This window comes from Rhinolophus ferrumequinum, chromosome 14 (genome assembly GCF_004115265.2).
Source record: "Rhinolophus ferrumequinum isolate MPI-CBG mRhiFer1 chromosome 14, mRhiFer1_v1.p, whole genome shotgun sequence".
NCBI lineage: Eukaryota > Metazoa > Chordata > Mammalia > Chiroptera > Rhinolophidae > Rhinolophus > Rhinolophus ferrumequinum.
This window is the reverse complement of record NC_046297.1, coordinates 9,381,282-9,394,264: the sequence shown is the minus strand read 5'-3', so window position 1 is coordinate 9,394,264 and position 12,983 is coordinate 9,381,282. Positions and strand designations below refer to the sequence as shown.

The 12,983-nt window shown below is 40.1% G+C and overlaps 1 protein-coding gene across 1 annotated transcript in view; it reads left to right on the top strand.

Annotated features, from left to right (window-relative positions):
- The first annotated feature begins 544 nt into the window (after nucleotides 1-544).
- The window catches only part of TERF1 (telomeric repeat binding factor 1), a 30,113-nt gene continuing 17,674 nt past the window's right edge, over nucleotides 545-12,983 (top strand). Inside the window, exons 1-4 of the mRNA XM_033126535.1 lie at nucleotides 545-883; nucleotides 4,732-4,827; nucleotides 9,915-10,036; nucleotides 12,227-12,313. Coding sequence (XP_032982426.1) covers nucleotides 580-883; nucleotides 4,732-4,827; nucleotides 9,915-10,036; nucleotides 12,227-12,313 — 609 coding nt within the window. The 5' untranslated portion in view covers nucleotides 545-579. The remainder of the gene's footprint in view (nucleotides 884-4,731; nucleotides 4,828-9,914; nucleotides 10,037-12,226; nucleotides 12,314-12,983) is intronic.

Below are 12,983 nucleotides of genomic sequence, written 5' to 3'. Positions count from 1 at the left end.
CAATCCAGACCTACAGAACTGAAGCTCGGGTGGTGCTCGGCAACTTGTGTTTTAACGAGCGCCGGGACTGATTCAGATGCACGTTAAGGTTGGAGAAGCATGGATTTAAGTCCGTTGCTATGTTTTGGTTAGTGATTGCATAGTAACTGTGTTAGGTGACTATTAGGGTCTAAAGTGTTAAGCTGGACTAATGGTGACAAGTTCTAATCACCTATCTCTTTTTGAAGTACACTGCGGGTGAAATGCTTTTCATTTTAACTAACCGTGTTGTTGTTCTAGTCAATGTTGCAGTTTTGCACTAGGATAAAGCAGTCCCCTGTGCGCCCTGTCTCCCCGCGCAGTCTGGAGCTACTAGTTTACCAACAAAGTCTGGCTCTAGAGTGGCGGAAAATTCAACGATCAGAGGCGTGAGCAAGTCTCGACCAATCAGAAGCCGGGCTCGAGCCGCTCGCCCATCCTGGCAGTGTGATTGGTGGTTTCCCGGCGGAAGAGCCCCGTCGAAGCACCGCCCCCACCCTCCAGCCCGAGCCAATCGGCGCTCGGCGCTCCAAGTGGCAAAACCAGCGCCGGCGGTTGAACATGGCGGAGGACGCCGCAGAGGCGCGGAGCCCGCGGGGACGGGCTGACGGAGAGGATGCTGGCCCCTCCGAGAAAGGGCTGTCAGAAACGGCGAAGGATGATCAGGAGCAGTTCGAGTGCCAGGAACTGCTCGAGTGCCAGGTTGAGCTGGGGGCCCCCGAGGAAGAGGAGGACGCGGGCCTGGTGGCGGAGGCCGAGGAGGTCGCTGCCGGCTGGATGCTCGATTTCCTCTGCCTCTCTCTTTGCCGGGCCTTCCGCGACGGCCGCTCGGAGGACTTCCGCCGGACCCGTGACAGCGCGGAGGGTAAGTGCTGGGCGCGCCTGGGCGGGCGGCCGGGGCCAGGTTTGAAGCGCTGTCCCCCAGGTGGGTCGGGGGAGCGGAGCAGCTGCGGAGGGAAGGAGGCTCAGATTGAACGTTGGCTCGAATCTCGATCCCCCTATTATCGGCTCCTGTTTTTTGTGGGGTTTTTTTTTCCCCCGATTCCCAGTTTTTCTGAGAAGACATGAGACTAAGACCGCCTTTAGCGTTGATACGGGATTAAATGAGTCAAAACGTACAAAATTTCACCTCACGCGGTGTCCGATGCCTTTTGTCTCCTTTGGCGCTTGTATTTGTTGTTTTCTTTCGGCTCAGGTCTTCGTGTGATGGCATTTAGTCAGCAGTCACTATGGTCCCCAAGTGACGTAGGCCTCAGTGTTTTCTGTCAGCTTGTGAGCTGTTTAAACCTCGTTTGCCCGACTTGCTCAGGACTGTAGGCTTCGGAATAACAGTGACTGTCCGAGAAATCTGTCGAGACGAGACAGCCTGTAAATGACGGACCAAGACATAGATCCATAGAGAAGATTCGCCTGGCTGTTTTGAACCACAGAAAGATGCTCTGGTGTTGACTTCAGAGTCCGCACTCCACTTACTGCAGCTGGATGCAACCCCCGGGTAGTATTGAATAGAGGGTTAAATACTTAAGAAAGCCCTATTGCCGTATTTCATCTTCACGGCAAACCCCACGAGTTAGGCAAATTATCTTAGTTTCCAGAGCAATGAACTGGTGAAACATCCTAAAGTGTTGATCGCGTGGAACCCCTTCTAAGGGCGTGTGCCAGACCCATGCTTATCTTCCGATTCCAGAACCTTTCCTCTAGCTGTGTCACACCTAACACTAGAGCCATGGTTCGGTAGCATTCCTTAGAAAGTTAAATGGTAGAATAATTAAATAACTGGGAGAGGAGCCAGATCGCCCATGCAGAATTTCAAGTAATTTATGCATCTGCTCTGTCCTCAAGGAGGTGAAGCATGACTCCCCATGCCTAAGTGTGGGCTGTGCACAGGGACTGTTTTCTGAAGAGTACAGTACGGAAAGGGGAGCACAGAGTAACTTTACAGTAGAGAAACTGACAGACTGTACCTCACCCAGGTAATCACTGTCAGCCTCCACGGTGATCGTTGGCACTGTGTACACTTAATGTGCTATGGTGAGAATGGAGCTTTATGGCCTTCCTCCCCAGATCCCGTAACTCTAGTCTAATCGTGAGTCAAAAAACCCCAGACAAGTTCCAGTAGGAGGTGCCTTTTACAAAATACCTCAAAACTGTCAAGGTCATCCAGAGGGACAATCTGATAACTAATTGTCGTGTGGTACTCTAGATGGATGGGATCCTGCGGCCGAAAAAGGACATGGTAATAACAAAGGAATTCTGAGTAAAGTGTGGATTTTAGTTAAGGTATCAATATTGGTTCATTAATTTAACATATACCATACTAATGTAAGATGTTAATAGGGAAACCATCTTCACAATAATTCTGTAAATTTAAAAACTTCTAGAAAATACTGTTTAATTAAAAAGTAAAAACCCTTTTCAAGGTTCTAGCTCAAGACCTGAGAAATAATCTAGGCCACCTCCATTATTTTAAGGTCGGGGTACAGAAACCCAGAGAGGGTAAACTTTTTCAAGTTGCACTGCTAATCCATGGGAGACGTGCAAATTGTGAACATAGTTTTATCTTTTGTCTCTGTATTCCCATTTTGACTGAAAGGACTCCCTTTTGCCTTTTATAGAATTTTATTCACTACGCTTTGCAATATTGTAAAAATATACGAGTCTTGACGCCTTCTAGAAAATTCTTAGCTCTTTCATTCCAACTCAGAATTGTTCTCACACCTCCCATAGATAATGCCTTTTCCAGACTGGTATTCCTAACCTGTCTCCTCCCATGGGAAGCAGTGTGGGGTATTGGGAGCATAGACTCCAGAGTGAATGATCTGAATTTGATTCCTGGCTCTGCTACTATAGGGCTGTAAGACCTGAAGCAAGTTACTTATCCTCTTGGCACCTCAGTTTCCTCATCGGTAAAGTGGTGATAATAGTATTTACCTCATAGGGCTGTTGAGAGAAGCAAATGAACTGATATGTATAAAGCAAGGTTTCTCAACCTCAGCACTGCTGACACTTTGCACCTCGTAATTCTCTGTTCTGTGTATGCGTGAGAGTGGAGAGTGGGGATGAGGGTTCTCCTGTGCATTGTGGGATGTTCAGCAGCAGCCCTGACCTCAACCACTAGGTGCCAGTAGCACCCTCTTCCTCCCTTGACAATCAAAAATGTCTCCAGATATTGCTCAATGTCCCCTAAGAGACAAAATCACCCCCTGTTGAAAGCCACTAGTATAAACCAGTGGTATAAAGAATACGTTCTGATATTATATACATATATATATATATGTGTGTGTGTGCTTAAATATAGTTGGCTATTGTTGCTGGTCATTAGATCCTCCCTAGTGTTTTTCTGTCCGCAGTGTTTGGTTACAGATATGGAAAAAAGCAGATAGCCAGGTTCAGCCTGAGTAGGTTTTCCTTGTTTTGTTTTGGTTTTTTGCCTAGCAGGTAGAAAGAACAGACGGGCAGTGGTATATAGGATATCTGTAGTTATTGCGTTGTTGACTAGATGGAATGTGGAGGGAAGTGAATATAGAAGGGTCTGACTTTCTTCCCTAGAAGAGATTAGGTCTTTCTTTTACTTTGCTCCTATGCTATACTTACCCATTGGGGCACTTATTAAAATTTTAATTAGTCACTTGCATAACTTTCTTCAATTTGTGCCTACTTAGACTAAAACTGTCGTCAAGGGCAGGGACTGGCTATCCCATCATTCAGTTATCAATCCCTAATATTGGCTAACAGTAGATGTTCAGTAAATACTGAATGAATTGTGTTTAAATTTTATGCTGTTCTTGAATCCTATTAATTATATTATGGCTATAATTAGCCCAGATAATTGCTAGTATAGTATAAGACGATGGCATTTGAGAATTAAGGAAATAAGTACAAATAAATGTGTTTGTCTTACCTGCTTAGTGGCTGCAGGACTGCTTTTTGGTTTCCTACTTAATTTAACCTCTTTATTTACACCAAGCCAACCCTGGGTGAAGTGTAATATATAAGGCTAACAGTGGCACCTTCTGGTCTTTAAACATTTCTTCAGAGAAGCCTTCCCTGGGATGTCCCTCCAACTAGCTACTAAAACACACGATAACATTGTTTGTTATGTTTCCATAGCATTCTATACTTGTCTTTTTAGGTTTTCTCTTCCTTTTTACTTTAGTTGTTCAGTCATTTTTGTCTTTCATGGCTACATGGTAAGAAACTCTCTGAGGTCCAGGACCATGGTTTACTCACCATTGTATACAGTCACTGCCTGGCGTAACATCTGGGTGGGCATTCAAATATTTGTGAGATTAATATTAATATGTTTTTATAATAAATCTTTGTAAACTAGACTCTCAGTTAAATGAAACCGTGACAAAAATAATGGGAAGTATTTCCTATAATATTAGTTATAAGGTATAAAATGAGCTTCCAGATAATGATTTGACTCACTTTACAGTTTGGCTCTCTCTCTTTTCGTTAGTTTAGAGTGCTACCTGTGAAAGTAGTTTCAAATATTCTACATGTGAAACATCGGTTTTATTTTGCAAGTGTTCATTGCTATTTTTCAGATTTTTAAAAAATTGTCTATAAATAAAAATATACAGTTCTAAACTTATGATAATTTTTGTGTGATGTTTATAACCTATTTTCTCAACAAAAAAAACCCACAGACACTGTGAGGTCAAGGTTTTTTTCTATGTTTAAATAAAATTCACTTTTTTTCTTTTTCAGCTATTATTCATGGATTATCCAGTCTAACAGCTTATCAATTGCAAACTATACAAACATGTCAGTTTTTGACAAGAATTGCAGCAGGAAAAACCCTTGGTAAATATGAGTTTTTATCTTATATTGGAAATATTTCAGTCTATGTGTAAAGGTAAGACAGTGAGAAGAAAACAGATGGGAGCTGTCATTTGTTTTTGAGAGTTTGCCCACATGTATTTGTTATATCTATCTACACACAAGCATATCTAAAGGAAGTAAAAGAAATGTAGTCCCTATCTCAGACCAGTGGTTCTCAAACTTTAACCTGTTTCAGAGTTATTGGAGAATTTGTTTTTAAAAAAACAGAATGCTGAGTGCCCTTCCCCTCCACGAGTTTCTGATGCAATAGGATGGGCGAGGGCCCAGGAGTTCTGTTTCTAATAAGTTCCCAGGTGGTTCTGATGCCGTTTTGGGGATGCCCCGCTTCGTGGGCTTTACCTTGGAGGTTGTACTTTAAGTTGGTATGGTAACTTTGCGGTCACTCTGTCATGCACACTCCTTTTTTTACTGGCAGCTATGACAGTTGAAACCTCACTTGAACTTGATTTCAGTACTTATTTGTATAAGGAAGTATGATTTATTGCTGTATTTTCTCCCTTGTCTCCGTAGTTCATTTTAGATTGTAATGGGCAAGCCTGATTCAGTCGGTCAATAAGGGCTGGTATTACCACATGGTCACTTAAAGGACCTTGTGACGCGAATGATTACCTCGGCCCTCAGGAGTCTAGCTCTGGCTCAGGTAGCATGCTTTGTGCTGGAGGTGAGGTTGGGTCTGGAGTTGGTACCAGGATCATAGGTGGCTAGGACTAGAGCAGAGTAGATGTGGGGGACAGAATTACAGGTAGGTCTGGGCTGAAGAAAATGGGCTGATGTGGACCCAACTGGAGTATCCCTGACCACGCAGACTGTGAGGTAACAGGGGTATTAACAGAGTGGCTTTATAGCTCAACATGACAGCATATTCTAATGCTTCACATACAGCAGTTGTTCAGTGTATCTTCATTCCTCCAATAATGGGGTGGGAAAATCTTTTTTTTGGAGGAAAGGTGCTGGCCTGCGCCAGTATCCTGCATCCTTAATCTTGAAATTCCCCAGGATCCTGTTCTGGGTGTATCTTGGATGTAATAGGCCAAGGTCAGTTACCAAGAATCAATATATTTCACCACAATGGACTCCAGCGAGAAAGCGTTTAGAATTTCATTTTAATTTATATGTTGGATTTTCAGTGTATGTACCCTTTTGCATTTTTTTCGTGGTTGCTCTGCAGCAGCACTGCCTGATAGAAATACAATGTGAGCCTCATGTAATTGAGAATTGTAATAGTTACATTAAGTAGAAAGACATTGGTGGAATCAATTTTAGCACTATCTTATTTATTTCTAAAATAAATACAACATTTCTAAATGTATTTCTAAAACATGCACCAACATGTCAGTATAAAACATGTTAATAAGATATTTTACCCTTTCCTTTTTTTTACAGTAAGTCTTTGAAATCTGGTGTGTACTTTATACCTAAAACACATCTCAATTTGGACTAGCCGCATTTTAACTGCTCAATAATTATGTATGGCTAGGGGCTACCATATTAGCCCTAGTCTCCTGCCCCACAGAGCTTTAAATATGGTAAATGTCTTGAAGGAGAAATGTTTGTTTATGGCAGGCACCTTCTTTCATGGGATTTTATGTCTTAAGATCTGTGCAACTCAGGACGATTTCCCTGCCTTTCCACCACAGTTTCCTGCACTGCCCCAGAACTCAGCAAACGTCCTGTGGGGAAAACCTGTGTTTTCAGTTTCTCTAGTTTCCAATCCACCCAGCAGCCCCAAGGAACCCACCAAAAGCTTTTCTCGTTTCTCTTACCCCAGCGAAATCTCCCTGCCTGGAGTATACTGGCCCCTCAGTGTAAATGAACTCAGGGAAGAAAACATCATCAGCTCATCTCAGGACTCTCTAATTGTACTTCGTCTCGTTCTCGTTGCTCACACAGCTATCCCACGTCTATAGCAACGTGGTTTTACAATTTGTCCAGTTTTTTTCTGGTGGTCGTGGGAGTGCTGGCCCGCTGCAGTATCCTGCCTCCTCCCTGAAGGGGAAGGTCTACACGGTAAAGTTTTTGAAGTTAAGATCTAACATGTACACATACATTTTTTTCTACATCTCACAGTTATAAGAAAGAAGGCAGATTAGAGAGAAGGGTTCGATGATGTCAGTCAAGACTTGTTAGGAAAGAGGAGTACTGAAATGCAGTTTGAAAAGAAGGAAGGCAGATGTGAAGTGAAGAAGGAGGAGGCCATCTGCCTTGGCATTTTCATTTCACTGCCTCACAGCAGGCACTCTAGCCCTACCAGCCATCCTGTCACTCCGGAAATACACCTTTGGAGACAAGCAAGTAGTGTGTAAGGGTTCTGGTGTTCATTTCTGCCATTTGCGAGCTGCGACCTTTCTAGATCACAGATCCTCCTTTATCAAACAAGATCGATGATACTGTGTACTTTTTTAAAGAAATTGTGTGGATAAAGGCCTCCTGCACGTGAAGCAGTTAGCACAATGCCTGACACATAGTAGGGCCTCAGTGAGTGTTAACTATGAGTGTGAATGTCTTTCGTAGACCTTCTGCCTTACCTTCTGCTCCATCTTCCTGAAATGTTCTTCTTGCCATCCTTGTCCCCTTCACTTGTTTATCTTCTGTTTACTCATCATGTCCCACTCCGGGCGACTTCTCTTTCACGGAGGATTCTTTTCTGGCATCCCTTCTGAGAGCCAATCCTCTGTTCCTCAGATACACTGGTCTTCCTAGAGAGTTCCTAGAAAACAAAGGTGCATGGCCTCTGCTCTGTACTAAATAAATTGATCTCGGGGGGTACGCCTCGGCATGTGTATTTTCCAGAAGCTCCTCAGATGGTTCTGACATAAAGCTGGGGTTGAGAACCATTGGCATAGGACATAATTCCAGGAAAGGACCAGTCACGTTGCTTTGTCTGCTTGTCTGCCTTCGTAGCTCACATGTAAGTGCAGAAACTTTTTCTTCTTCATGTTTGTGTCCTAAGCCTGGCACAGTGCCTGGACTATAGAGACTTGGTCTATGAATGAATGTATTTTTGTATCTAAAATGCTGGAGAAACACTTTGGAGAAATCAACAAAAAATAGAAATCGTTGTAGAAATCGTAGAAATCGTTGAAACAGCTAATATTAAATTGCAAGCTCCCTCTAATTTTTAAAAGGGGGAAAAAAAGGAAATTCTCTTAAGTATGTTTGTTACATAGTTGCTATGGAACTACTAGGGTACCGGGAACTACAGGGATTGGGAGGAATATACTAAATAACTCCTGCCTCAGAAGTTGAAATATCATTATGCATTGGAGAGTAAGAGATTTTCTGCCTTCCAGACACTGGAAAGCTAAGGGATTGTTAGGTAAGTATAAGCATAAGCTACTGCAAGGCATAGCAAAGATAGGACTAGTGAGACAAGAGATTTAAGGAAAAGAAATTTCCTGGTCACTTAGCTAGAGTAAGGAAGGGATTCAAGACGGAGGTAGAGTTTGCTCTAAACCTCTTAGGATTGAGGGGTTCCATCAGAAGGTGAAAATGGTGGTCTAGACCAGACGAAACATTCGAGTTATTTGGCCACAGTAGTTTACCTGGATAGTAGCACTCTTGATTTCCATGTTTGACTCCCAAACCTTGCTCCTCACCCAGGCTTCTCATGTCCGTGGTGGCAGCACCATTTACCCAGTTAGTAAAGCCCGGAGTCCTTCCTTTTTCCTCGCATTCCACATCCCCCAGCTAGCCCTGTTCGCTGTCCAGTCAGAGTTCCCAAACCGGCATTTCCTTCCCTCCTCCGTGGTCTCTGATGGCAGGCGTCCCACTTGCCCACTGCTTTAGCCGCCTGACCTCCTTGCTGTCGTTCTGAACACCAAACTCCTACTCAGGACCTTTGTCCTTGCTGTTCACTCCCTCTGGAATGTTTTCTCTGTGGATCTTGAAGTGACTGCCACTTCCGCTTCACATGATGGTGGTCCTGGCTCCACTGTCACTTCCTGAGAGACGCCTTTCCTAACTCCCCCTTCAGTGTGATTCCTCCCGTAGTACCCTTTCTTTTCTTACTTGCTCTTATTCCTCTGAAGTTAAATTATTTGTTAATTTGTTTACTACCTGTCTCTGTCGTTAGCATGTGAGCATCCTAAGAATGGGGAGTTTGTCTTATTCACTGAGATGTCCTGTTTTTAGGCGAGTGCCTACACATAGTGAGTGCTCAACATATATTGAATGGATGAATTATAGATTATAGATGTAAGACATACATGGCGAAGGGTCTGAATTTCAGGTTGAGATGTTTGTATTTAATTTGTTATGTAGCTACCAGCCACTGTGAGTCTTTGATCAGGACAACCTGGTAAAAATTCTATTTTAGGAAAGTTTAAAAGCAGTACAAATACTATCTAATTAAATAGTCACACAAATCCTGTGAGATAGAATTTATTTTCACCATTTTGTAGGTGAGGAAAAGAAAAATGAAGTAACTTTTTCAACACCACACCGGTAATACATGATGGAGTCCAGGAGAAACTCCAAAGTCAAGTTTTTTAAACCACTGTACAGTGTTTTGCAACAAATAGGATATGGTGATGAGAAAGAGGAAGTAGTAAAACAATGAGTCCTCAGATTCTAAGCCTTGGTGATTGGAAGAATGTTGGTAGGAAAATAACTTCTTGAAAGATCCTGTTTCAAATATCCACAAAATATATAACAAGGATTTCAAGTAGCATATGCTGAAATCAAATTCAAAATAAACTGATTTTATGTTCTAGAGGTTTTTTATAATGCAGTTAGACTTATGAGCCATTTAAGAATTCTGTTACCGTGACACCTTATGTAAAATATAGTTTATTTTAGCTCTTAATAGTAATATTTTAGTAAAGGAAAGTAAGTTTTATAAACTTACCTAGCTTTTTCCATTGTTAAAGTTGATTTTAATAAGGAAATTAACTTGAAAAATCAAATCACTTCCCTAACCTGGTATTTACAGGAGCAGTGTTTGACAGTTAGTACACACTCAGTAAATATTCAAAGAAATGAATTTTTAAAAATTGACAAAGTGATGTTCAACTTAGCTTTCTAATTTATTTTTGTTCTGGTTTTAAAAGATGTTCAGTTTGAAACTGATGACCGAATTACACCCTTGGAATCAGCCCTGATAATTTGGGCTTCACTTGAAAAGGAACATGACAAACTTCATGAAGAAATACAGAATTTAATTAAAATTCAGGTATGAGTGTTACTGTGTTTATAATTACCTAGTTTGCTAGAAAATAAAAATATAGCATCTGAAGAAATTAAGAGCCACTTTATGAAAGTTGGGCACTAAACCCAAGAGTACAGTTTAATATAATCATTCTCTTTAGAAATTGGACCTTTGGTGTATAGTCTTGACATGAGCTCTGAGAGCTGGGACTTAATGTTTGCTACCAAAGTGTTATTGTCCCCACTTCAGAAAATATGCCTCATCAATTTAAAGATCACCAAGCAACTTTCAGAGACTCGTGGTTTGTGCTCTCCCAATGTTTATTTAAAGATTATAAATATAAACATATTAGAATATTTGATACCAAATAAATGGATTTTTGTGATTAAGAAAATGGGAAGTTTTAAGTATGTAGAGAGAATTTTAGGAGTAGCCTGTTAAAGAGCGAGAAGCCAAAAAAATCATTCAAAGGTATAATAATAGCAGGGAAAATCTATTTTGCTAACAGGCAAAGCACATACTAGGGATTTTGTTAGATAAATACACTTTTCCTTACCTAAAAAAAATTTTTTTTTTTTTACAGTTGGGTAGGAGAGAACATCCATGTGGTATCCTACCTGCCCAAGAATTATTGGTAGCATAGTGACTGTCCAGTAGAATTAAGACCTGAAGAGAATGGGCAGAAGAATGACTGTTACTTTTAAGACTTTCAACCTGCAGCAAAGAGATTAATGTTACTCCCATCTGGGGGAGGAGGGTTTCTAGAGGAAGCAGGCCTTTGATAATATACTATTATAGTATAAAGCGTGGGTTACCATAAAATGCATCGCAGGCATGTAATACGTTGCTTACTATTTGCCAAGTATGTACTATTCTAAGCACTTTCATATGTAACTCTAATCCTCACTACAACCCTATGAAACAGGTACTTTTATTTCTATCCTTTTACATATAAGGAAACTGAGGCACCAAGAGGTTAAATAATTCGCCCAAGTTTACAAAGTTACTTAGATGGTAATGGTGGTTCCATATTTACCACATATGGTATCAAAAAGGCCAATTTATAAAATGATTATTCAAAAGCATCTGGCTTCCTAGGTTTCTATTAGAGATTATCCAGGGATCCTACTTGCAAATTTTATGTCTCCTAATCATCACAAATGCCATTTACCTCCTCTCTCATTTTCCTTTTACTCAAAATATTTAGGCGGGTCCCGAACATATAAAATGTAGCTCCTAATTTATTTATTAATACCTGCCTTCAATTTGGCCTAAATTAGAAAGAAACAGAATGCTGGGTGTTTATGAGTAAATATGCAATGAGCCAATGAAAATTTTTCATCTTTTCAAACCACTGTTATTTTGTCTGTGAAATATTTTATATGATTTATCAAATCAAAATTATTACATAAAATATTTTTTTAAGTAAAACACTTCAATGAATTTTATTTTAACTGTTTTTTTTAATTGAAGTTTTTTGGGGTGACAATTGTTAGTAAAGTTACATAGATTTCAGGTGTACAATTCTGTGATACATCATCTATAAATCCCATTGTGTGTTTACCACCCAGCGTCACTTCTCCTTCCATCACCATATATTTGATCCCCTTTACCCTCATCTACCGCCCCCCACCCCCCTTTACCCTCTAATAACCACTAAACTATTGTCTGTGTCTGAGTTTTTGTTTCTCATTTGTTTGTCTTGTTCTTTTGTTGTTTTTGGTTTATATACCACATATCAGTGAAGTCATACAGTTCTCTGCTTTTTCTGTCTGACTTATTTCACTTAGCATTATAATCTCAAGATCCATCCATGTTGTCACAAATGGTCCTATTTCATCTTTTCTTACCGCTGAATAGTATTCCATTGAGTATATATACCACATCTTCTTTTTCCAATCATCTGTTGAAGGACATTTAGGTTGTTTCCATGTCTTGGCCACTGTAAATAAAGCTGCAGTGAACATTGGAACACACTTGTCATTATGGCTAAATGTTTTCAGATTTTTTGGGTAAATAACCAGGAGAGGGATTGCTGGGTCATACGGTAATTCTATTTGTAATTTTTTGAGGAGCCTTCACACTGCCTTCCATAGCGACATAAAATATTTTAAATGAAGTAGTTTAGACTTACCTGAGTTATTTCAATTTTAAACAACAGTTAGATATTTCAAAAAGCAATATAAGGTACGTATTTGTCATCCTGTCTTTTAGGCTGTAGCTGTTTGTATGGAAAATGGCAATTTTAAGGAAGCAGAAGAAGTCTTTGGAAGAATATTTGGTGATTCAGACGCTAACACGGTATTTGTGTAGAATCAGAATTTTAGAACTGTTTATATGAAATGAGGAAAATTGAAAGTATATTGGAAAAGGAAAGGAATGGTTTATTTTTTAAACAGTATAGAATAGTCCTGTTCGATAGAAATGTAAGTCACATATGTGATTTTAAATTTTCTAGTAGCCACATGAAATAAGTGAAAAGAAACAAGTGAACTAATTTTAATAACACTTTATTTAACCCAATATATAAAAAAAATTATTTTTAACATTTAATCCGTATAAAACAGTATTGATGAGATATTTTGCACTTCTTTTTTTTGTACTGTCTTTGAAACATGCATTTTACACTTTTGTCTAAATTCAGGGCTCACACATTTCAAGGGCTCAGTAGCCACGTGTGCATAGTGGTTACTGTACTGGGCAATGCAGGTATGGAAGAAGGCATTATAACTTGCTTATTTTTTTCTAGAGGTTTCTTATGTGTGTATGTGTCATGTTAAGGTCAACAGGACTAAGTTTTTAAATATTAAAAGCAAAATGCCATTGGAATCAATTAAGCTTATTCAAAGAAAAAAATTGTTTTATAGATTTTTTAGCAAACTTTTTATTGACCAGTGGCATATCTCTAGTGGCGTACATGTATCATACATATGTAAGTAGATGTGTTGTCACAAAAGGAACACATTTGTGT